At 47.3% G+C, this 21,887-nt stretch overlaps 1 protein-coding gene across 22 annotated transcripts in view; it reads left to right on the top strand.

The window, feature by feature from the left end:
- Positions 1-20,037, top strand: part of RBFOX2 (RNA binding fox-1 homolog 2) — a 273,237-nt gene extending 253,200 nt beyond the window's left edge. For 12 of the 22 annotated variants that reach the window (XM_059186840.1, XM_059186841.1, XM_059186828.1 and 9 more), the window contains 5 exons: positions 3,595-3,634; positions 8,775-8,806; positions 12,452-12,540; positions 12,866-12,938; positions 14,454-20,037. In XM_059186840.1, coding sequence (XP_059042823.1) covers positions 3,595-3,634; positions 8,775-8,806; positions 12,452-12,540; positions 12,866-12,938; positions 14,454-14,508 — 289 coding nt within the window. In that variant the 3' untranslated portion in view covers positions 14,509-20,037. The other 10 variants (XM_059186845.1, XM_059186835.1, XM_059186844.1 and 7 more) reach the window with 5 other exon arrangements.
- Positions 20,038-21,887: the final 1,850 nt, after the last annotated feature.

Below are 21,887 nucleotides of genomic sequence, written 5' to 3'. Positions count from 1 at the left end.
TGTAACGTAATACCAATTCGTTATATAAATCTTCATTTTGGCCACCTTAAGCCCTCGTGGTAGTGGCTTAAGACAGCAGCCAGAACTGTCTTGTGTTTACTAGCAGTGTGTTGGCATGGAGTTCACTCAGCATCGCACGAATGCAGATTAACACTACTGCAGAGAACCAAACTAGGAGCTCAAGACCATAGTACGAGACTGCCTCTGCTGTGCTCACCCCCTTACCACCACCCTGTGTTGGGGCTGAGGCTACCACATCGCCCTCCCTTTTGGTTTCACTGCCTGGGTGGTGAGCAGCAGAGCTAGCTACCCACAATGGATTTGCTTTCTTTGTAGGAAACGGATTAAAAGAGGTTAATTCAAAGATGAACCAAGTCCAATTGAATCCAGGGAGAAAGGGAGAAGTAGGAAGAATTAAACCACAGTTGGCTTCTGAATGATGGTAAAACAACTAATGGAGCTGAGCGTCCTTCACCCTTTGAATTTGGTGTGGAGGCTGTCTCTTGCAGTGGACTGATTCCATAGCAACAAATCAATCCTTGGCTGTCAAATGGGGGAGAAGGAGCGAAGATGGCAGGTTTTGGTTTTAGTTGTTTCTCAGTGTCAGCCTAAAATGTCTATTTTTATAAAGAGTGGTCTTCAACAAGTTAGTTGTACCAAGGACTTTCCTTTCCTCAAAGAGGTGACATTTGCGCTCTTCATCTTTTCTCTGCCTATGACAGGTTTTCTCCCATATTCTTCCTGAGGAGTAAAAGCAGGGGCGGAGGAGCCTCTTCGTTGCTACTTAGTTAAAACTCAAAGGGGAAGAGCCTCCTTCGTAGGTCCTTTTCTGACAGCAAAATTGGCTTTGAGGTATACTAATGTAGCATTCATTCATAGACCAAATGGACACACCATTAAGGGTCCTCTGTGGCACAGAATTAGAGCAGTTTTATTAGACAAGTATGCATGTTGAAATGGACAGGCTCCAGAAGCTGCTGGAAGGGAACTGCTTTAGAAATAAACTTTTGTTTGCAGTTTATAGATGTTTAACTCCCATGCATTCCATCATCTCCATCCTCTGCCATGACTTGCTTTTAATTTTATTCTTTCTGCTCTCAACTTGACCTCTGACCTTCAACCTCTGACATCTCTTTAAAGAAGTGAATAAAGATACAGTATGATTTCATCAAGAAATACTCATAGTAAAATATAAAAACAAACCTTTCGGAAGTTCTGCACACCAGGAAAATTGCTCATGAGGCGCCATTTCAGTCCAAGATCGTTGACTGTCATGTTTGCAAAGCGATACCTCCCACTCACCAGAAACATGGGACTTCTTTATTTTGTAATCTCCCTGAGTTACTTTATAAAAACCGTTGGATTCGTTCCTATTCGATGTACCTCATTTCAACATACTGGCCAAACTTGAGAACCCATTCTTTGCCAAGTCTGTGTCAGGATTGTGTTCGCTTAAAGATATTTTATCTTTATGTCTAATCATACCAATCTCTGTGCATTACATTGAACACTGATTTCCCATGTTTTCTTTTTTATTAACTAAACCACCGATTTACATGGAAGATGGCAAGGAATAAGTCCAGTATTATATGGGGAATGGCCTAAAATTGCTTTTCAGCTTAGTAAACTAATTTCATCATTAATCATTATGTTCTAGCCTCCTTGTGGCATTTGATTCAGGGAATATTAGAATTCTTCTAGAATTTAGGTGAATATTCCCAGTGAGTGATGCAACTTAGGGTAAACTTCATTCATGTTTTTAATGCCACCACTCTTCTTTGTAGAAGAGATGTTTGTAATCTTTGCCTGTGTGCCCTACTGAAATAGTTGAAGGTTAATTAATTACCACTTGGCTTCAGTGCTTTCCACTCTGTCAGAACAAGTGTCTTTTTGACTCAAATGTAGTGGAGAGGCAGATCACTTTCTAATATCAGGCTTTAACAGCAATTGGAAACTATGAAAAAGAACAGACCGTAGTAGCTAAATGAGCATCACAGACGAGTTCAGCCCGCCTGTTGTGCGTGCGATACAAAGGCACAGTATATTGGGGCCGTTGCAAAGTGTGGCCATACTATCCTGTAAACCCAACAAAATATCATTGTAAATAGAATCCGGAAGCTTTCCAGCTACCTGCAAAAAATAAATTGTTTCATATTCAAGTTAAATATATGATTTAAAGACTTCACCGTAGTTTACTTATTACAGCAGAGAGGATAGTGGTGAAAATTATCCAGCTTTCTTAGTTGAATAAACAATAAACAGATCTTCTCATTTAAAATATCCAAATCTTGATTTAACAAATGTGAAGAAGAAAGTCTCACCTTTTATCTCTACTGCTGTTCTATGTCTTTTGATCCCAAAATAATGTTTTGGGGAAAGTCTATATGCAGAAGAATACCTAAAAAGGCTTGAAACCTGTGATTATGATAGTTTAGTGTTGTCCAGGATTTAAAAAATCAAGCAAACAAAAATTCATGTATTTTGTTTGATACAGATTCATTTTTCTAAACAGGCAAATAAACCCTTCTATTCCTAATCAGCTACTTTCTCAGTGTTATCCTTTTAAATAAAACGGGATGATCCTTGGTCATGCCCAGAACCTCAGTTATCAGTTCTATTTTTCAGAGTTCCGTGAATATGCTTATGGTCAAAAAAGAACCCTTAAAATCTTCCAGTTCCTCTCCTTCCCGCTCTGGATTATATTGTTACTATCTGGGATCCCCACTGCACCTTTCAATTCTTGGACCTTGGACCAATCACCTTAACCTTTAGCTCATTATCTCTGCTTGTGAAAGCAATGCATTGTGGGTATTTTTGGTTGTGTTTTTTTTTTTAATTACATTTCTCTGTTTACTTTGGTCAGAATTGATTGACTTGTTTTTCTGAGGTGTTGCATTGGTTCTTAAAATGCTGAATAATAATACTTTGCATGCTTGTGTGATCAGCCAAATCTTATCGCATGTCTAATGTGCAGGGTAAAAAAAGCAGGTGATGTATGGATATCAGAAAAAAAATGTACATACTTCTAGGAAACTGAAAACAAATTACTAAATGTAATTTTGAAACATACTCTGCATACAGATCCTGCCCTGATGGAATTCTTTGGGTTCGTTTTTTTCACGTTAAATCCCTCTCTCCGGGCCTCTCCCCACCCCATACACATGCAATCATTTTGAAACTCGGGAAAAATTTCCTCCTAGGGTAAGCTTTTTTGGGGGGGAAAAAAAAAACAGAACAAAACAAAAACTCCGGGTATGAAAACTTGCTGTTTCTCATCCAGCGGATTTCCAGTAGTTCTCTTAGGCCCTCTGGGAATGCCTTTTATGGTTGTAAATCTTCCTGCAACGATCGAGTAGCCAGGTGTCCCTTCCAGTTGTGCGCTCCTCCCCTCCTCGCACGCACGTCCTAGAGCTGTATAACGTGCCCCCGCACCTGCACGGCCCTCTCACCGATGCGCTGGGCCCCCAGCCCCGGTTCCGTATTCATACATCACCTGCCTGTGTAGAGCGCATGTGCATGCCGCCGTCCTCAATAACCGGAATGTGTTTCTGTTCTTTTGTTTTTTGTTTTTGTTTTTGTGTGGATTTTCTGCAGTGTGGTTTACCAGGACGGATTTTACGGTGCTGACCTCTATGTAAGTACACACACCGGGGCCTTCTCGGCCCCATTCCCTGACAAGCCAGCCTTTTTTTTTCTGTTTCTTTGATTTGGTTCGGTTTGGTTTTTTTTGTTTGTTTGTTTTTTTACATATAATTTGTTTAATTTTTATTTTCTTTTTCCTTGTGGATATATATATATATATATTTATATATTTAAGAATGCAAGCATGCTTCTCTGCCACTGCGCTTGCCCCTGGGTGCAAAAACTGAGCCTTTGGGTTTCCTGATCATTGCTAGAGTCAGTCTACTGGACATATTCTTTTCCCTTCCCCATACCCACAGATGTTCTGTGTCTCAGTGATTTATTTGCGAGATGATCAGCAGGTTTAAAGTCTTTTATTACTGTCGTGTCATGTGCATACATAAATAACAGGATAGTTATAGTAGCTTAAACCAACTCTCTCTCTTTTCTGCTTTTCTTCTCATTCCATAACCCTCTTTAGATCATTGGAACTTTGATTTACGTAGATGGTAGTAAGGTTTCTGAACTACGTGTTCTCCTGTTTTATATACGTAGAGAGAGTGTTACCCTGTGAAAGGGGTGGAAGGAGCTAATGCCAGCGAAGAACGGGGATGAGGGCAGGAAACCAGACACTCAGTGCTTCCAGCCTTGCTTTATCCAAAAGGTCCACAACTGGCGGGTCTGTTTTCTTAAGAGCCATCCAGAGGGAAATGAGTGGCGTAATTAGCAACCTAGACTCTTCTTACGAACATTTGACTATCATGTAGGATCTGTTGTTTCTGCCAGCCATGTTAACACCATTATTACCCATTCCTGAAACTGTCTTGTTATATCCTGATTGGTTTGTCACAAATTATTTCAAATGTGAACAAAGTGATCTGACTGACAAAGAATCCAAAAGTTTGCGAGCTTTGAAATCTTTTATTAAGACCTCTCCAGATGATCTGTTTCTGAATGCAGGCTTAGTCTAACCACCAAGTAATGACACTTTCTTAAGAAAAACTTGTCAGCATGAAATTATTCCTTGGGCGTGGGTTAGAATTGTCCAGAAATGCTTTCTCCGCCCTCGGCTCCCCAAATCAGTAAGGGCATATACCTCCACAGTGAGCTGTTCCCACAGATTTCTGCCAGAGATTCTATGCAATCAGAAAACTTTAATGCACTTTCAGAATATACTTAGAGGTTCTATGTGTTGCAGGAAGTACAGATAGGATTAAGCAGTCCTCTGGATTACTGTAGGTGATTGGACACACCTGTCCTCTTTGGAGCAGACCTTCCAAGTTTGCCTTAGTTTAACAAATGCTTAAAGGAGTCTTAGCCATGAATTGGTGCAACCCTCTCTCTTCGTTATACACATTTCTTAGAGATTGTGACTTTCCCAGATTAAATCAATTATTTTATAGCCAAGCACAAAACTCAATCCATATTTCATTACCTCTCTCAGTGCTTTAATTAAAATCCACATCTTTCCTCAGATGATTTTCAAGAAGTAATGAAAGATACCTTTTTTTTTTTTTTCCTGGCCTCACAGTGAAACTTGAAGGTTGGGGAAGTACTCCTCCTTTTATACCAAAGGACACTTCTAGATATATGTATTTGCATATGATCTTAGCATGTACATTCTCCCATATACATTAATATCCATATTCTCATAAAACTCATCTCTATGTTATTTAAATTGTTTTCCTGAAATCTGATCTATTAGAGCATGCTTTTCCACTGGAATTATTTCTTAAGTCAAAGGCGTTTATTTTAATTTATTTAATTTTCTCTCTCTCTCTCTCTCTCTCTCTCTAATGTTTTCTTCGTTTGGGGATTTTTTTTAAAAGTATGGCTTACTGCTACCTTATTAAGATTTGCCTACTTCCACCTTAAGTGAACCAACCAAATATTTGCTTATAGTTCTCTCATTTCCTTAGTTCACAGTATATGATTTATTAAGAGAGAGATGATTTTTCTGTGCTTACTGAGAAGATACTCTTGAAAAAAATTTTTTTTAAAATCTGACCAGATCACCTTATGAAGATAAACAGAGATAATTTAGTGACCTTGCTGAAATGCTAGTTTGACCAGTGGTGCTTTCTTAACAAAAAGAATTAATCATAATGTTATCGTCATTTCTTAGTTCCTATCTTAAAGCAGTCACTTGGAGGGAAAAGTTGGTCCCCAGTGCCGCGGTCCGATCCGTGGCTCGGGGAGCTTGGTATTCCCACCTCAGCTGTGAGGGAGTGAGGGATGCTTCTTACACACACACACACACACACACACAGACACACACACACACACAGAGACACACACACACACAGACACACAGACACACACACACACACACACTTTCCTTGAGTCTGTTCTGCTTCTCTCTGTACATTTTCCCACCCGTGGAGATCTGTCCATATACACGGAGTCCTTGTTTCCTCAGAAATAACAGATGAGCGATAGGACGAGTGAAGGGTTTTTTCTCTCCCCGGAGTGCACCGACCCAGAGCTTGAAGGAACATCATGGGGGAAAAGAATTGAAGCTGCCCGTTTTGTCTTACATTATACTAATTTAGGCTGTTAATTGTGGAGTTGTTGGTTTTTTGGGTTTTTTTTGGTTGTTTTTTTTATTTTTATTTTTTTAACTCTCTTTCCCTGTTCTGTTGTTAGTCCGTAACCCCTGCTGGCCATTTGCTTCCTTCTGTTTCTCCCGTGGCACTTTCCTCTCCGGAGGACTGATCTGGCAGTTGTGCCACAGTTTGTAAAGAGACCCCAGAGAGGAGGCTTGACTGTAGCAGAGAGATCGTGAGTCCTCCCCGCCCCTCTTTTTTCTTGACCAGTCAGCAAGGCAGGGTCCACCCTAATTCACTTCACTTTTGAGAGGGATAACAACCTGCTCCTAATTTTTACCCTGTGAAAAGCATGCTTGCATCCAAAGGAAAGAAAAGGCTGGTGGGCCCCTTAGCGGGCTTTTTGTATGATTGTTTTCCTTCCACAGCTGTGTTTTTTGAACTGCTCTTCCTGTGTTCTGTTATAGAATAGTCTTACAGGAACCAATCATTAGCGCTAAAATACCTCAGGTAGGAGCGCCAGTGTGACCTGCCGATCAATCAGATTGTGGATTGCAGTGAACAGATTGAACTATACTAACCATTCCAGCTCCACGTTAGAGATGGGAACAGAGGCTTTTTTGGACAACCGAGACTTGTGAGCGTGTGATCTAGGCCCTGCCACCCCAGCCGCGCACGGTCAAGATCTGTGTGCGACGGCGCCTCCCCCGAAATTAAGTGCTGCCGTCCCATGGCCGCTGCCCGCGCCAGGCGGGTGCTGTGCACTGTCCCATCACTGCCGCCTCTTTCAGTTTGTCAATCGCATTTATCCACCGTGTTCAAACTGGGCTTTTCTACTTGCAGATCTTAGCAGGTGGAGGCATCTTCCCGCCACCGTGAAAGAAAGGAAAGGGAGAAGTCGAGTCTATGCAGGGCAGGAGTCCTGAATCCCCCAGCTGGGCCCCACACTGAGACCACAGTAGTGATTGGACCGTGCCATTCCCTAAGTTTGAAGTTGCCAAAATTCTAGACCCACTGGGACTCTAAAACTTGGAACTTGGATTCCCCTGGCCCTCTTTGCCTTTCTCCTTAGAGCAAGGTCAGTGGGTTCATTTGGATAATAGTGCACTGTTAGGTGTGCCGACAGCTGGATGGCTAGGGAAGGAGAGACGCAGACAGCCTGTCCCAGTTTGGCCAGTGCCTTTTTGTGCCTCCCCTAATTTGGGGAGATGTGAGATAGTAGGGTATTTGAGAGGTTTGATTCATGAAAGATCATCTCTCCTCTACCATGGAAGTCATAAGTGGAAGATAAGAAGTTGATCATGACCATTCTTCCCTTCACCCCAATTTAAAATGATAATAAAATAAAATTTCAATACTTCTCTTTAAGACCTTCTCATATCTACTTTTCAAAGTAGATAGGTCACTGTCAAAAACAGTAACAATATTCTCATTATTACAGGTGTTGGTATTCACATCTGTGTTAACTCACATTTAATCTGGGTGCCATATCGCCACAGAAGAACAGTGTTCTAAGAGCCCCTTCTGCAGGGTCCGTCTACAGCAGTAGCCCTCAGCTGGAGTAGGGAGGAGGCGAGAGGAGGAAGGGGTCAGCGTCAGGCAGGGACAGAGAAAGGGATGCCCAGAGACACAACTCAACCCGAGCTCCTTGGGCTAGATCTCTGCCCCCCGTAGTGACTCTAAGCACCACACCTGCCTTTCTCTGCGCCCACCCACCCCCAGGCCCCTCATTCTATAAATCTGTACACCACATGCAGAGAACAAGCTTTCATGTTGTCTGCTGGTCTTGAAATACTCTTCTCAGTGTCACATAATGTCACCGTCTTCCAGGTAGAAAGAAGGTGTCTTGACATCACATGCTCACTAAAGTCCTGTTTTAATGTAAATCTGAAACAAAAATATAATCAAATTAATGGCTAGGTTGAACTCAAGACAAGGGGAATGTCTGCCCCTGTGAGATCATGCTAATGGACAATGCAGATGAAGGTCAAGTATGGGAGAGGTAGATAAGTAGAGCTCTTCCGTTTTCTTCTGGTTAAAACAGAACTGTTTTAGAAAAGTCCTGTGGTCAGTGTGGCAGCACTATGAAGTTAATTAAATCATAAAACCAGTTCAGAGTAGGGGAGAGAATCCCTAGCAGGTGTTTATGGATCCTGGAGAGCTGAGACTTGAACAACATAAGGATCTTAAAGGTAACCACGCTTTCCCGGGAAAGAGCTGGAAGCGGAAGTTAGGGATGTGTCACAGATATGTGGAAAGACAGACTGCTTAAGCCCAGGAACTATGTCTGAAGAACCCTGGGTCAGAATGGATGGCTGGTGCCCAAGGGCCGGCACCCAAGCTCGCGGGGTCAGGAAGGGCTCATAGGGGAGTGATAAAGTATCTGGCCTACCCCTTTTGGGAACACTCCAGAGGCATTCACAAAAGGAATAAGAAAGCAGTCCTGTAAAGGGGCACATGTGTGTTTGGACCAGGCTCAGCCAGCCCTGGATCAAGTGGATCCAGCCCTCAGGGTTCCGAAAAGCAGTCCGTGTGTGCCCTCCTACACTAGGGTGTGCCGTGGCCATGCTAATCCCCGTTTTTTGTTTTATTTCAAATCACACACAGATAGAGTCTGCAAACTGCTTCAGATCCAACAGGTCTGATTGTGTGTAAATACATATGTCCTTTTTAATTTTTATTCTTAATGGTTGCTTCAGTTTTGCATCAGTGCATGGTTAAAAGCAATACACATCAGCTATTTCATGACTTCATATCTCCAAATGAATTATTTCTCCTCTTTTTTTTTTTTTTTTGTTTGTTTGTTTGTGCAGTCAGCTGAAGACATGTTAACATCTCACTCTAAATCTCTCAGTGGAGTCTCTGTTCCCTTCTCTGATATAACAGATGGGTTACTGCTTGTTATAATTATTAACATTGTGGTGTGGGCCAGGGCGAGGGCGGGCGACCTTGACTATTTCTTTGGGCTGGGGAGGGCCAGTCGTTAGGGTCTGGAATGTTAACTCAAGTGGTGACTGACTGTTTCCGTAATGGCAGGTGGTTGTGGCTGCACGTTCTAGTAATTGAGGCTGTGTACTTCACCGAGCTTGTGGTAGAGCCTAGGGCAAACCGCTGTCCCAAGAGAATGCTGGGATAGATAGAGTTAGCCGATACGAGTCTGAACGTGGTGATTTTGCTGGTTGTTTTAGCTCCAGATGTTGGCATGCTTAGTTTTTAATGTGATTAATAAATGTGGCGCCATACCCCCCCCCCCCCACGCCTGACCCCTGTCTCTCCTACTCCCTTCCCCTCCCTGTTCTTTTGGAAAAACTTAAGAAACAGTAATGAAAACCTCGGTGTTTCAAACTGCACTTGGTTCTCATGTTCTATAAAAGATTGCAGACTTGCTAGCAGAGGTAAAATTTGGGGGAAAAAAACATTTCTCGGCCTGGAAGCTTGATGCACTCCAAAATTGGAGTCGAAATACATACATCTGAATTTTCTTTGTCTCACAGTTTTTGGTATCTTTTGTTTAAAGCAGCAGCAGAGATGCTCTGGTGAGACTGTATCTGAGAGAAATAAATCCATGTTATACAATTTGACTTTTCTAATTTGGGGACAGTCACGGATGAATGACCAAATTAATGTATTAGACTCTTATCTGCCCCCCTCCTTTAAAGGGCCTCCTTGTAGCACCACTGTACAGTAATTAGGAGCGTAGTCATTGAAATACCAGCTTTTTAAAAAAAAAAATCAGTGTAGTTTTTCCTAATGCTGATATGCTTCTCAGGCCTTTTGTTGGCAGTAAGATTATTTGTATCCCTGTTCCATTTTCCTGAATTTAAATAGCAAAGAACCTCATCACATTCAAACTCCAAAGTCTGAGTTCACTTATAGCAGAAGGCGACCGTGGCAGATAGCCTTTCCCCGTCTCCTCCTGGTGTGGAAGGAAGCCTCTTTCCCATGGTCTGATCCATTTTGAATTGTTTTGGTTAACAATAACATTACCCCTAAACCATTGCAGTTCTGATGGCTTCTTACAGGCCAAGGAAGGAGAGGGGAAGTGGTTCTCTCAGTCACCTCATTCAGAACCTCTTTTTCCGGAATTAGGGCCCTACCTTTCAGAGCTATGGTTAGATAGACTCCCCAGTATCTCCGACTTGACTGAGACTTTCGGAGAGGTCAGTACTTTTGAACCTCAGAATCCCTTCATGAGAACGTAGACTCTGCCCTATGGCATAGAACTTCAGTTTTTAAAAATGTTTTGCTCAGGTAAACATAAATTGGGCTTTAACTGCTTTTATTACCTTGCCTTTTTAAATTTTTAAAGATCGTTTTGATGCTTGGAGGAACACGAAGGAGACAAACCACATACCGCGCGCTTGCCACATTACCCTGTTTACAGGCGGTTTTACGAAAATCAGCCCAGCTGTAAACTTCACACCAGCAAACTTCAGTCCTAAACTTAAAGGAATCATCTGTAGTTATAATGAAGAATTGAGCCTTTTAAGGTTCATTTAAAGCTCAAAATTTCAACTATAAAGATTAGCCTGTTGCTTTAACAGATGTTTTTCCTGCTTTATATCCTCTTTAGAAGTTTAAACAAGGAATAAGGTAAAGAGACCCTTTAGTTCACGTACAACGTGTATATGTGTAGGTCGATCTAGTTACAGACACGGATACAGCAGGGGATATGACAGAGCCTGGGGTGTGTAGCTTTGCCCAAAATAGCCTGGCCTGCCCGTTCCCGAACACCTGGCTGGATGTCAAAGAGAACGTGTTGACCACACAGCCCCGAGGGTGCTTCCTGCCATGGTAGAAGGCTACCGTTTTATTGTCAGTGTTCAGTTATATTCATTTGAATCTTCTGATTTATTATATGGTTATCTGCGGACAAATATGTAATTGAGAAAGAAACGTTTGCTTTTCTGAGTGATTCACTTGAAGAAGAAAGAGGAGTCGTGCATGACTCCTGATGTTCAGTGAGGGCCACTCAGTGCACGTCTGTCTCTCCATGGGCTGGTGTCACACGGCGTCTGTCTAGAGAGCGGGAGGCCCTGTTCCCCCGTGAGGCGGTATGTCCACTGGAGAGCATGAGTGAAAGGCTGTAGTCTGAGTGCACCGGCTGAACACGGTTACATCGGACAGTGGGAAGACAGTAATAAAAATTCACCCCTGAATTAGGTTTAGGTGAAATAGATAAATGCTAGAAGGGCAAAGAAGAGGAAGCCATAGGGCTTGCCACTTTTTAAAAATAGCCTGTCTCGTGTGGCATTCACTGTTGTGATTATCTTCGAAATACTGAATGGGAGGACACCTTTGGGGTGTTTGTTTCCCCTAAACTGAGGGGAAGAAACAGGACGTGGGACAGAAGGTCTCCAGGACTGAGAGGAGATTGGGCCCGTTGGCAGAACAGCCCCAGAGCCTGCTATGAGACGGGCGCGTCAGACTCCGAATCTTCTGGGAGAGGAGAATAAATGCAGTTAAATGCCCAGGGCGTGGGAGGAGCACTTCCTCCCCTAGGAGAGTCCCACTGCAGGCTCCTCGGCCGTTTGTAATGTCATTTGTCTCAGTCTGAAGTGTAGATCGGAGCTGGCAGGCTTTGTCTCTGAAGGGCCAAGTGGTGAATATTTTGGGCTTGGAGCCCGGATGGTCTCTTCACACCTGCGTCCAGAAGCAGGTGGCGAGCTGCGTCGGCTCCCAGATCGAAGTTTGCCCGCCCCGATCTACACTGGGTTTGCCTTCTCCATGGTACCTGGTTATCTTAGCCTCTCGGCAAATGTGCGAGGCCTGAGGAGCCCAGCCTTGCAGAGGACCTTTCCACGACCTACTGTGATCTCCATAGTCTGGGCAGTAAAGCCACGGGAGAGCCTCAAGTTAACACATGCAGATTTAGTATGTCCTAGTTCTGTGATTTACATTCCCCACCCGGTAGAGTCCCCCCCAGCTCCCTGCACATATTTGCCCTGTTGAAAGCCCCAGCCAAGACTGTGAAGAAAGATGGATCTGGAATCCTGCCTTCGTTTCTTAAATCGGAGACCGGGTCCTGTGGGGAGAGTTTACTTCTGCTACCGTCCCGGACCAGAAGGCGCATCCCTGTGCCGGGCGGAGCTCCGTTCTGTGCCAGAGGAATGATGACATGCAGACCGAGGCAGTTTGAAACATTCTCCCACGTGTGTGTCTGTGTTCGTGTCTGTCCCCGTGTCACTGTGCGCGTATGTCTGCGTGTGGGCGGGTGTGTGTTCGTCTGGCCCCGGGGTGGGGGGGAGAGGTATCTGTAAAGTCAGTTCTCTTCTCTCCTGTAGGGCGGATATGCAGCCTACAGATACGCCCAGCCCGCCACTGCGACCGCGGCCACAGCTGCCGCCGCCGCTGCCGCCGCCTACAGCGATGGGTGAGTGCCGCCGGCGCCCTCCTGTCCCCACTGCCCGCATGGCTGCCCGCATAGGCCCCCCACGCGGGGTTTCCGTGGGCCAGAGGCCACTCCGGTGCTCCTGCGTGTTCTCCTTGTCCCTTTTCTGGCCGTGACCCCGCCTCACCCCCAACTCCTTCCTTTCCCGGGTTTATAGAGGTCCTTGAGAATTCCTCCCAGTTAGCGCATTTGGGAAGAGAAGGAGAAAGTTCCCCCAGTAACATTCCAGGCCCCGAGTTCCCCGCAAGTGTCTAGCATAGTAAACCCTCTCGTGCTCGATCTCTCTGATGGCGTTTCTTCTTTCCAGTTACGGCAGGGTGTACACAGCCGACCCCTACCATGCCCTGGCCCCTGCCGCTAGCTATGGAGTTGGCGCTGTGGTGAGTATCACGCGTGCCCTTTGTTTCTTAACCGCTTGACTCTTTTTTAACATGTACCTGCAGATTCCAAAAGATCTAAAGCGGTGATAAATTCAGCCCTTCTTCCGTTGCCAAAGTCCTGAAGCCACAGAGGACTGTCTGGAAGGTTCACATCGCCTTCTTTCCCTGTGTGTTGTAGTGTGAGCCGCTTGGCCTGGTTAAGGGCAGAGAGGAAGGAGTGGTGACAGTCTTCCCTGAGTCCCGGCATCATTTGGGAGAGAAAGAAAGGAACAGGTTGACGTTTTCTACTGGCTCTGCGGTCAGATGCATGCCTGTGGCTGTTTCATTGATAGGTATTAGGAGAAGATGTAGGGGTACGAGACTTTCCAGCTTTCACACCAAGCTTTTCCAAAAACGGACATTAGTTGCAGATGCTGATACCAAAGACTGTCCCTGCCATTCCTGAGCCTTCTGGCAGCTAGTGCTAGAAATGACCCAGTGAATGCCTTACATTTTTTTATCAGTAACATTTGTGGCAAAATAGGGTCTTTTCCTGGAAGGGTAGGAAAGGTCCATAGAGCTCATCTAAAATAACTCCCCACAGCCACCCCCAGTCCCCTCCAGTCGAATGGAATCCTCACGGCTGTATTTCTGGAGGCCTCCAGGCTGCAGCCTGCGCAGTCTGTGGTTCCACAGCAACACGCCTAACGTTCTCGGCCGGGCAGCAGCCTGGGAACGCACACGGAGGTGTGTGACGGGGAGGCAGAGTGAGAAGTGAAATTTAAGACTTAGAGGAATATGAGAGAACCCGTCATTTTTCACACTCAGTTTCCCCTGATAGGAAGATTTGTGGGAGGAAGTATCCGGGCCCTAAGGGAATGGAGGTGTGGAATTGAGGTAAAGACGGACAGAATAAAGTTGGTGACGGAAGTTCCTGAGATACGTGCTAAAAGATAAGTCCAATCCTGATAAAGGAACAAAAAAGCCCAGTTAAAGCTCCAGATAGAAGTAAACTCAGGTATGTCCACGGGCAGCCTACTTGGCATATATTCTAGATTACAGAGGAGCTCGAATAAATCGGAAGGTTGACTCCGGTTTAAATCCAGCCCCGTCTCAGACATGGGACGTGACCGCTGGTGGTCGGAGGAGCCTCTTCCCCATGGACAGGTGACATGGACGCAGGTGAAATCAGCTAGCTGCTTCAGGTCACGATTGTGATGTGATCGAGGTAAACAAACACTCTCGTTCTTTTAAGCGTCACAGTATTTACAGAGCTGGTTTTAAACTGTATTGAGTTTCCCTTCTGTGCCAATGGCTGTAAATAATGGAACAAAGCATTGCTGTACTCTCTTGAGACCGTCAGGTCCTTGGTAAGCGTTCTGGGCTCCGGCTTGAGCATCTTAGAGGCAGAAGTCGGTTTCCTGACTCCGCTGCCCTAGGTAGCATCTTACCAGTTGCTTCCAACTCCCTTTTCAGGACATTTTCCGTGCTTCTCTCATCAACCTTTAATTATTTTTATGTCTTTAATCACTGCAGGCGAGTTTATACCGAGGTGGCTACAGCCGATTTGCCCCCTACTGAAGTGACGTGAGACCCTGCAAATGGGACAGCCCCCCAGTTCATGAGGCCTGGCTATTGCAATATTTACTAGTAGAGGAACTCTATAGCAAGATGAAGAGGAAAACAAACAAACAAACAAAAAAACACAAAAAAAGAGAGAATACTTTTTTATACCTCACTATGTTCTTTGAATATGTATTTTCCTTTACATTTCTGCCTTTAATTCTTTTGTTCCAAAGATTGTGCATTTTTTTCTTTTTATTTTCTTTTTTTTTTTTTTAACTGTGGTAAAAAAAAAAAAAAAATAATGCATTTCCATGTCTGTATGTCCGTGCTTAGCTTATTCTGTCAATCACGGAAGAGGCAGTTAATGAGGAAGGGGAGACCCTAAGAGCTGACGAATGCATGTGATCAGAAATCAGACAGAGCTACCAAAGTGTATGCGGTGCTGAGTGGCTGGGGGGCGAGCACACGTGGAGGAGATCTTTCTGCACCAGGATGTTCTTCTGGTCTTCTGAGTTTCTGGTCTCCGGCAGGCAGTTCTGATGGGCTGTGGCTGGAATCCACATGCTGATAGACGACAGGAATTTGTGCTTGCAAAGCACGAGGATTAAAAAGACACTTTTCTCTTCCCTCCTGTCTTCTCCATCCTTTCTACAATCATCTTACCTGCACAGCCTGAGACAGTTGGCATCGTCTTTGGAATTATAGTATTAATATTTCCAAACATGCTCTCAGACTGTGGCTAATAAACACCTCATTAGGAAACTGATCTCAAAATGAACTCTGGAGTGTGAAAAAGACGATTCTCTTCTTTCCTAGCACTCCTGCTGGGCTTCTTCCCCTTTCTCTGAACCACAGCTTAGCTCATCTGTCCTTCTATGAACTCCCTGCTCCCGAGTCCTCAAGAGTCAGGAATTTAGGACCCAGGGACAGGAGAATAAATAGCCAGCAACCACATTTCTCAGCTGGAGGGTTAGAAGTACTGTCGGCAGCCAGTAAAGAGGGTAAGGAAGAGAAAAGGGATCTCGGATGATGTCCGGCAGGGCTCTGATATTCCTGTGCTTTCTCTGGCCTCAGGAGGTCAGTACAAGGTATGAAGCATACGAAGAGTGTTGGCAAAAGATGAAGCACCGACTCCTGGGGCGGCTGTCCCTGGAAGTTTGTGGTGATCAGGGCGTGTAAGGGCAGGCAAAGGTACTTTGTACTAACTAGCTCCAAAGCCATAGGAATTTCCATCTTCCAGAGCATTCTGTGAGCCACTTCTCTGTCCATGGTCTTGAGCTCCCATGGCCTCTCCGCCCGGCTCGTCATTATTCCTCCAAAGACACCCACCCGAGCACTTGACCCCTTGGCATACATGAACACTACAGGACACAAAATCCAGAGCCCCTGGGGTTCCTCCCCTCCCCTAGTGGAAGGAGGGTGTGACCTGGCAAAGATCTCATGTTGCCAGAAAGAGTTGTGCGGTAGCCACTGCGGCAAGTCACTCCTGTGGTCCCCCAGCTTTGACTTCACGCATATAGACAAAGTAGGGGAGAAGGTGTTTCTCTTCTAGCTTCTAGCTGTCAGCGATAAAGGCAAGGGTCCTGCAGCATTTCCAAAACGAAGGCATTAGAAAACAGAAAAGCACGGTCTGTTTGGCTCCCTGGTCTATTCACATTGGTACTAGGGTGACCTCTCACCCAAGGGATAGCTGCTAAAGGGAGTAATTCAGCGACATGGAGCTTCCGGTTTGTTATGGGTTTGTTTTCCATTTGTTTTGTTGTTTTGTTTTGTTTTGTTTTGTTTTACTCCTGCCTCCACACATGTTCTTGACTGATAACTGATTCATGTCCCTGAATTAAAATGACTGACCTATGACAGCATCAAGCATTCTTTGTAAGCAGAGTGATCTATCCGGGAGGGACTGGCCTGTTGTGTAAAGTACATGCCTTCTCCCCCTGTGGAGCCCTCTCTGCCGATGACTGGGGGAGAGGCTTTCCCTGAAATGAGGGAGACATCAAGGAAGCTAGAGGCCTCGAGGCAATCTTACTGATGCTGGGGAGGAAGGCATGGACTAGGGGACATCAAACTGCCCCGGGCCATTGGCCATTTTTATGGGTTCCCCTCCCCAAGCCAAAGTTTGGTTCGTTGCTGTTAAGACAATTTTTGTTGTATGTATATAAATATTTTAGTTAGAGGAAGGGGTTTGGGATGTGGGGCTTTCACTGTTCTAGGAAATGGGGGCAGGGAAGATTTTTTTGTCTTTTCTTTTCTTTTGCTTTTGTTTTGAGGGAGAGCTTTTACTCACTAAAGAAAGAGAAATTTCATGTCATGTTCAAATAGGGGCCATTCACAGAAATGGCAAGCCACCGCGCAGTGGAGACAAGGCCAAATTTTAAATGGTTGTGTCTGTAGCAGGGGAGGAGAATAGGGCACTGAGTTTAGTATTTTTCTCTTCATTTTTCCAAGAAAGAGACAAGAATGGCGGGCAAGGTAGAGAAGGCAGCTCCCACTTTTAAAAGAGGTAGAAGCTCGAGCTTGGGCTGCCTTTATTGCATTTCAGTTCAGCTGGTTCTGGCTGAGGACTCGGCAGGCAAGCTCTGTGCGTTCTGCTACATTTCTAGGGATGGTTGTAACACGGCTTCCTCCAGCTCCTTTTTCTAAGGGAGGCAAAGCAGACTTCCGCTTTCGCTCAAGGGCCTCTGCTCTTCAGCGTCAGCACCGAGAGTAGGAGCTCTTGTGAGCGCCCAGATGAGAGCACAGCGGCCTCCCCACTCCCTTGGAGCTCTGAGACTCCGCCCAGCCGGCTTCACCGGAGGCAGGTTCCTCGAAGCACCAGTGCTTGTCCGCTCCTGGCTGTGATTCCCGTTGGACTAGGAAACAGAGGCGGAAGAGAGTTTGGCATCTGTGGGTCGTTAGAGGATGCTGGTTGATGATTCCAAAAAACACCGCTGCTGAGTCACAGCACGTGAATGATTTCCACAGCTTTACTATAGCTCACGACGTGGACTTGCATACTTAGCGTCTTTACTCCTAGAAGCTGGCCTCCTGTAAGGAGACCGCTAGCGAAAACCTTTATCGCCTGACCCTCTTTCGGCCCAGAGAGCTAACCTTCGGTCCTTTCCGGAATCCGTGTTCGTGGCTCAGCTCCCATGAACCCAGCTCAGCCACTGCAACTCACCATTTTTAAGGCTCTCAGGTTTCCCCAGACTTCCCATCATCACCATCCTCCGACAGCCACGGGTGGGATTGAGCCAATGTTATTTTTCCTTGAAAAAGAAGGGGTCTGGGGCCCACCTCTTAGTTCAAGGGGAGCTAGTGGAGATTATTCAATAGAAACCAGTGGTAGCCGCTTTTCCTCAAAAGTCTAACTCCTCAGGGGCTGAACCGCTCTTACTTTAGGTTCCCGTTCCTATTCCTAGCGATGTCGCAGACACGTGGGTGAGCACTACCCCCATCACCAGTCACTTAGCTTCCAGGTGGGAGGGACGTCCTAAACTCGGGATTGAAGCCGCCCGAGGGTCTGCCAGAAGGGCTTCATAACCCCCCTTCCCTGGGACAGGACAGCGGGGGGCCCAGTGGGGGCCCCTCTGGGAGGCGCCCGGGCCAGGAGCGCGGAGGGAAACGACCCGCGCCCTCCCCTCTCGCCCAGCCCGGCCTCCTCTGCTGCTTGCAACCTCTAGCACAGCAACATTTGCAGAATTGCAGATCCCCGCCCCCACCGCAATGATAGGAAGAAAGGGACTTCGGGGGTGGGGAAGGAATAGTGGTGTTTTAAAAAGCATTCGTTACCTGTTTGCACTGTTTTAAGATAGGAAGAAAGAATAGTGGGCGAGGTGAACATCAGACGTAAATCTGTGTTTTTGTTTTGTCACGCTCTTGAAAATGTCTGGCCATCTGTAGTACACACCAGTGAGACTTGGTTCTGTTACGTAAAACACTATTTTTTTTCTTTTCTTTTCTTTTTTTCTTTTCTTTTTTTTTTTTTTTGGTAATGTCACTGTCCAGAAGCCTCTTCCCTCCCTTTCCCTTTTCCTGTGTACTTCCTCCATACTTGCTTTACTGATCACCCAGGCGATAGCCATCCAGGAGCTAGAGCGTGGAGCGGGACCCTCTCCGGGTGGGCGCCGGGTGTCCTCAGCCAGCGCGCCCCCCCCACCCACCCCCCCGCCCGGTGTAGTGAGCGCCGTCGAGTCCGGGCACCTGCCTTTCCGATAAGGCTTTCGGCCCCGGCTGCGGCCTGGTCTCCAGTTCCTGAATCAGATGCTCTAGGAATGAGGAGCCGAGGGCGCGGGGGAATCTCTCAAGTTACCCAGGTTGGCTGTAGGAGCTGTTCTCCTCCCCGTTACCGGACTGTAGCCAGTGAACAGTTTACTCAGGAAAACGGTAGATCAACTCAGCCATGGTAGTGCTGGTCGGCAGGGACTGGTAACCGAGAGAGCCGCTCGTCAGCCAAAACGCAAGCCTTGCCTTTAAGGAGACTGCCCTCGGGGGGCCCGGTCGGCTCGGGCTCGCGGTCACACGCGGGGCGGAAAGGGACCGTCAGTCCTCACCCCCCAGCCCCCACCCCCTGGCCCCGGTTACGGACGCCAGGTTCCCAGGGGGTACGTGCGTTTTTGAATTTTTTAAAAAGACTTTTGGTTTGGTTTTTCTGGGGACTGATAAGTGCTTTAAGCAACGTCTATACCCCGTCGAGACTCCCAGCTTAGCCATTTTCTCGTGTTTTTCTGTTCACAGTATTTTCGTGTGTGTGTGCTTGTTTGGGCAGCTCATTTTGGCTGTATTATATATCGAGTGATGAATTGATCCTCTTTTTTTTACCCTAAGGGATATGAATTGTTTTTTTATCTTGTGTTATAATTCTGCTTTGTGAATGGCTGGAGCAAACCTGGGGCCTGACACACGTCAGCCGGGGCTGCGAAGTGCGGATGGGGCTGGTGGGGTTGCCTTGTCCCGGACAGGCTGGCCTCCCTGCGTCTCTGAGCTTTTCAGTCTGAATTTCTGCAAGGCTAAAAACGCCACAGAACCTCTCCTCTTCTCCCCACTCCCCATGGCAGGGACTGGACCATCCCGACATACGACACGCAGCTTCCCCGGCCCCTCCCACTGCCATGGCGAAACAGGTACCTTTGGGGCGTGGGGGCATCACGTGGGATGCTTGTGTAACCACCTCGCCTTCTCTCCCCACCCCCCACCCCCAGAGTCACTTCCTAGGACACCCGAGCTGCTTGCCCAGGGTCCTGTTTCCCAGCAAACCCCAGAGAAGCACCCCGGGGCTTTGTGACAGTCTCTAACTCCCTCCCCTTCTCGTTAAGAATCATATTGTATAGTAGCTTTCGGACCATACAGTATTCATTGGGTTACTCCTATTATTATCAAGTAGCTGGAATTGTGAAGGTCGGAGTAGTTAGATCTTTAGCTTTTATTCCTTATTTTTTTGTATTACTATCCATGTGTATAAATTATTGATCATGTTGCTGGCTTTTATAAACTCTAAGCGAAGGAGGAGGAGCGCCGCCTCTGCCTTTGCAAACGGTAATGAAGCACTGTTTTTAAATAAAAGAGAGAAACACCATTCTTTGGCCTCTGTGTGTTGATTTGGGGGGGGGGGGATCCCCGGTTCCCTCTTCCTGAGGCTCAGAACCTCCACCTGGGATTTGACTTTGAAAGTTGGTGGGAAGAGGAGGCGAGGCAAAGCGCAGCGCAGCGCACCGTGGACAGACGCCCTCAGGGTCGCGCGGAGCCGTGGGGGACATGGGACCCAAGGCTGGCGCAGCCTGAGAGCCTCTCTGTGAATTCCTCCAGGCTTGGCAGGAGCTGGTGTTGCTGCACCAGCTGCTGTCCCCCTCTCGTGCTCTCCTGGACTCCTGGCCTAGGTTCAGTGCTCCTAACCGTGGGGTCCTGCTGGCCCTTCTACCCAGGCCTTCTCACCTGCCCCCCCGTGACTGCCTTCCCCACTGAAGCTCCAAAAGTTTCCAGGGCCCTTTGCTTGGCCCTCAGGTCACCCGGCTTTCCATGTCCTGGAGGAGCTGATGCCATCGCTGCATGGGGCCCCCTGGAAGCATGTTTGCTTCTAATTCTAGACGCCATCTGAGTCCACACCCCTTCGTTCCCCCTGTCTCTTGTTCCATGCAAGAGACCGTCCTCACCTCCTGAGCCGACCCTACCTAGCGCTTGCACCACGTCCTTCTGGGGACCTTGCTTTGTCGTGCCCTCCTGCAAGGTCCACCTGCTACTGCCTACGAGTTAGTAGGAAAAGTATTAGCATTTAAACATGCTTATACCTTGAACACGTTTTAAAAATAGTTAACACAAGATCCCAGGTCCTCTCCTACACGACGAACTCTCGGAATAAGTTTCTGCCCGCTGACTCCAATGACTTGCTCTGGCTTCTCCCCCTAGGAGCCTGAAGCAGCCCCTTCTGGTGACAGCAGATGGATGGTTGCCCCTGCCCGGCCCTTACCTGACTGGGTCGCATTCAGCACTGCCAGGTGTTCTCGACCCTTCCATTTGCATGGCCAAGAGGAGAGAGGCCTCCCCTGCTGCCCACCCCCACCCCCACGGGCCCAGCCAGCGGGTCGCCTCTGCTCCTTCAATGCCCCTGGTTCCATCCTCCACTGCCCGCACCCACCTCCTGGGGCTGTACTCCAAGGCCGCCTGTTTCCGTCCACACCACCGCGTGGGGGCGCATTTCCATACCAACCCCCACCCCCAAGCCTGGCCTGGGCACCTGGGTCTCCAAACTGCTGTTCACTGCGGGCCGCCCAGTGCCCGCACGTGTCGACACTCTGCAGATACCCTGTCAAGTTCCCTTTTTCAACGTGTTGCATGACGTGAGACTCCGTTTCCACCCTACCTCCCTGCCTGTTGTCACCCAGGGGACAGCCACACTTGCAGAGCCTCATCCAGGGCCGTCCACACTATTTTCTCAGTCTGCCTGGCCGCGCGCCTCCCAGGGTCTTCCCGTGGTCCCCCTTCTTGCCCGGCAGGTCACGGGAGCAGCGACCCAACTGCTCTTCTCCCAGCCCGTCGCTCGGGCTGCGGGTGCAGCAAGTCACCGTGAGGAGTGCGGGGCCCTCCGGGACAAAGAGCAAGCTAAGACAGAGGGGTCCCCTGGCACCTCCTGTCACCTCGCCCTCCACGCCCACGGGTCTTGGGGACACGGATGCTCACGCTGCCCCCTGTGCCACCAGCACCAGTGTTTCTGCCAGGATGCAGGAAACCTGGAACAGGCTGCCTTAGCTCCCCCATCTTTCACCCCAGACCCTATCTTTCTCCCCCACAGAAGCCGAGGAAGCTGCATAGCGGAGGGAGGACATGGCTTTGGCCCCGAGTCCCCTGAGTAGGAAGTGGCGGACCTAGGAGCCACTTGCAGCCAGTCCAGCTCCCTGGACCGCTGAAGGCTAGTGTTTCTGGTGCGTCTCC

This window comes from Mustela lutreola, chromosome 8 (assembly GCF_030435805.1).
Source record: "Mustela lutreola isolate mMusLut2 chromosome 8, mMusLut2.pri, whole genome shotgun sequence".
NCBI classification, from domain to species: domain Eukaryota; kingdom Metazoa; phylum Chordata; class Mammalia; order Carnivora; family Mustelidae; genus Mustela; species Mustela lutreola.
Note: the sequence above shows the minus strand (reverse complement) of the source record. Positions and strands in the feature narration are given on the sequence as shown.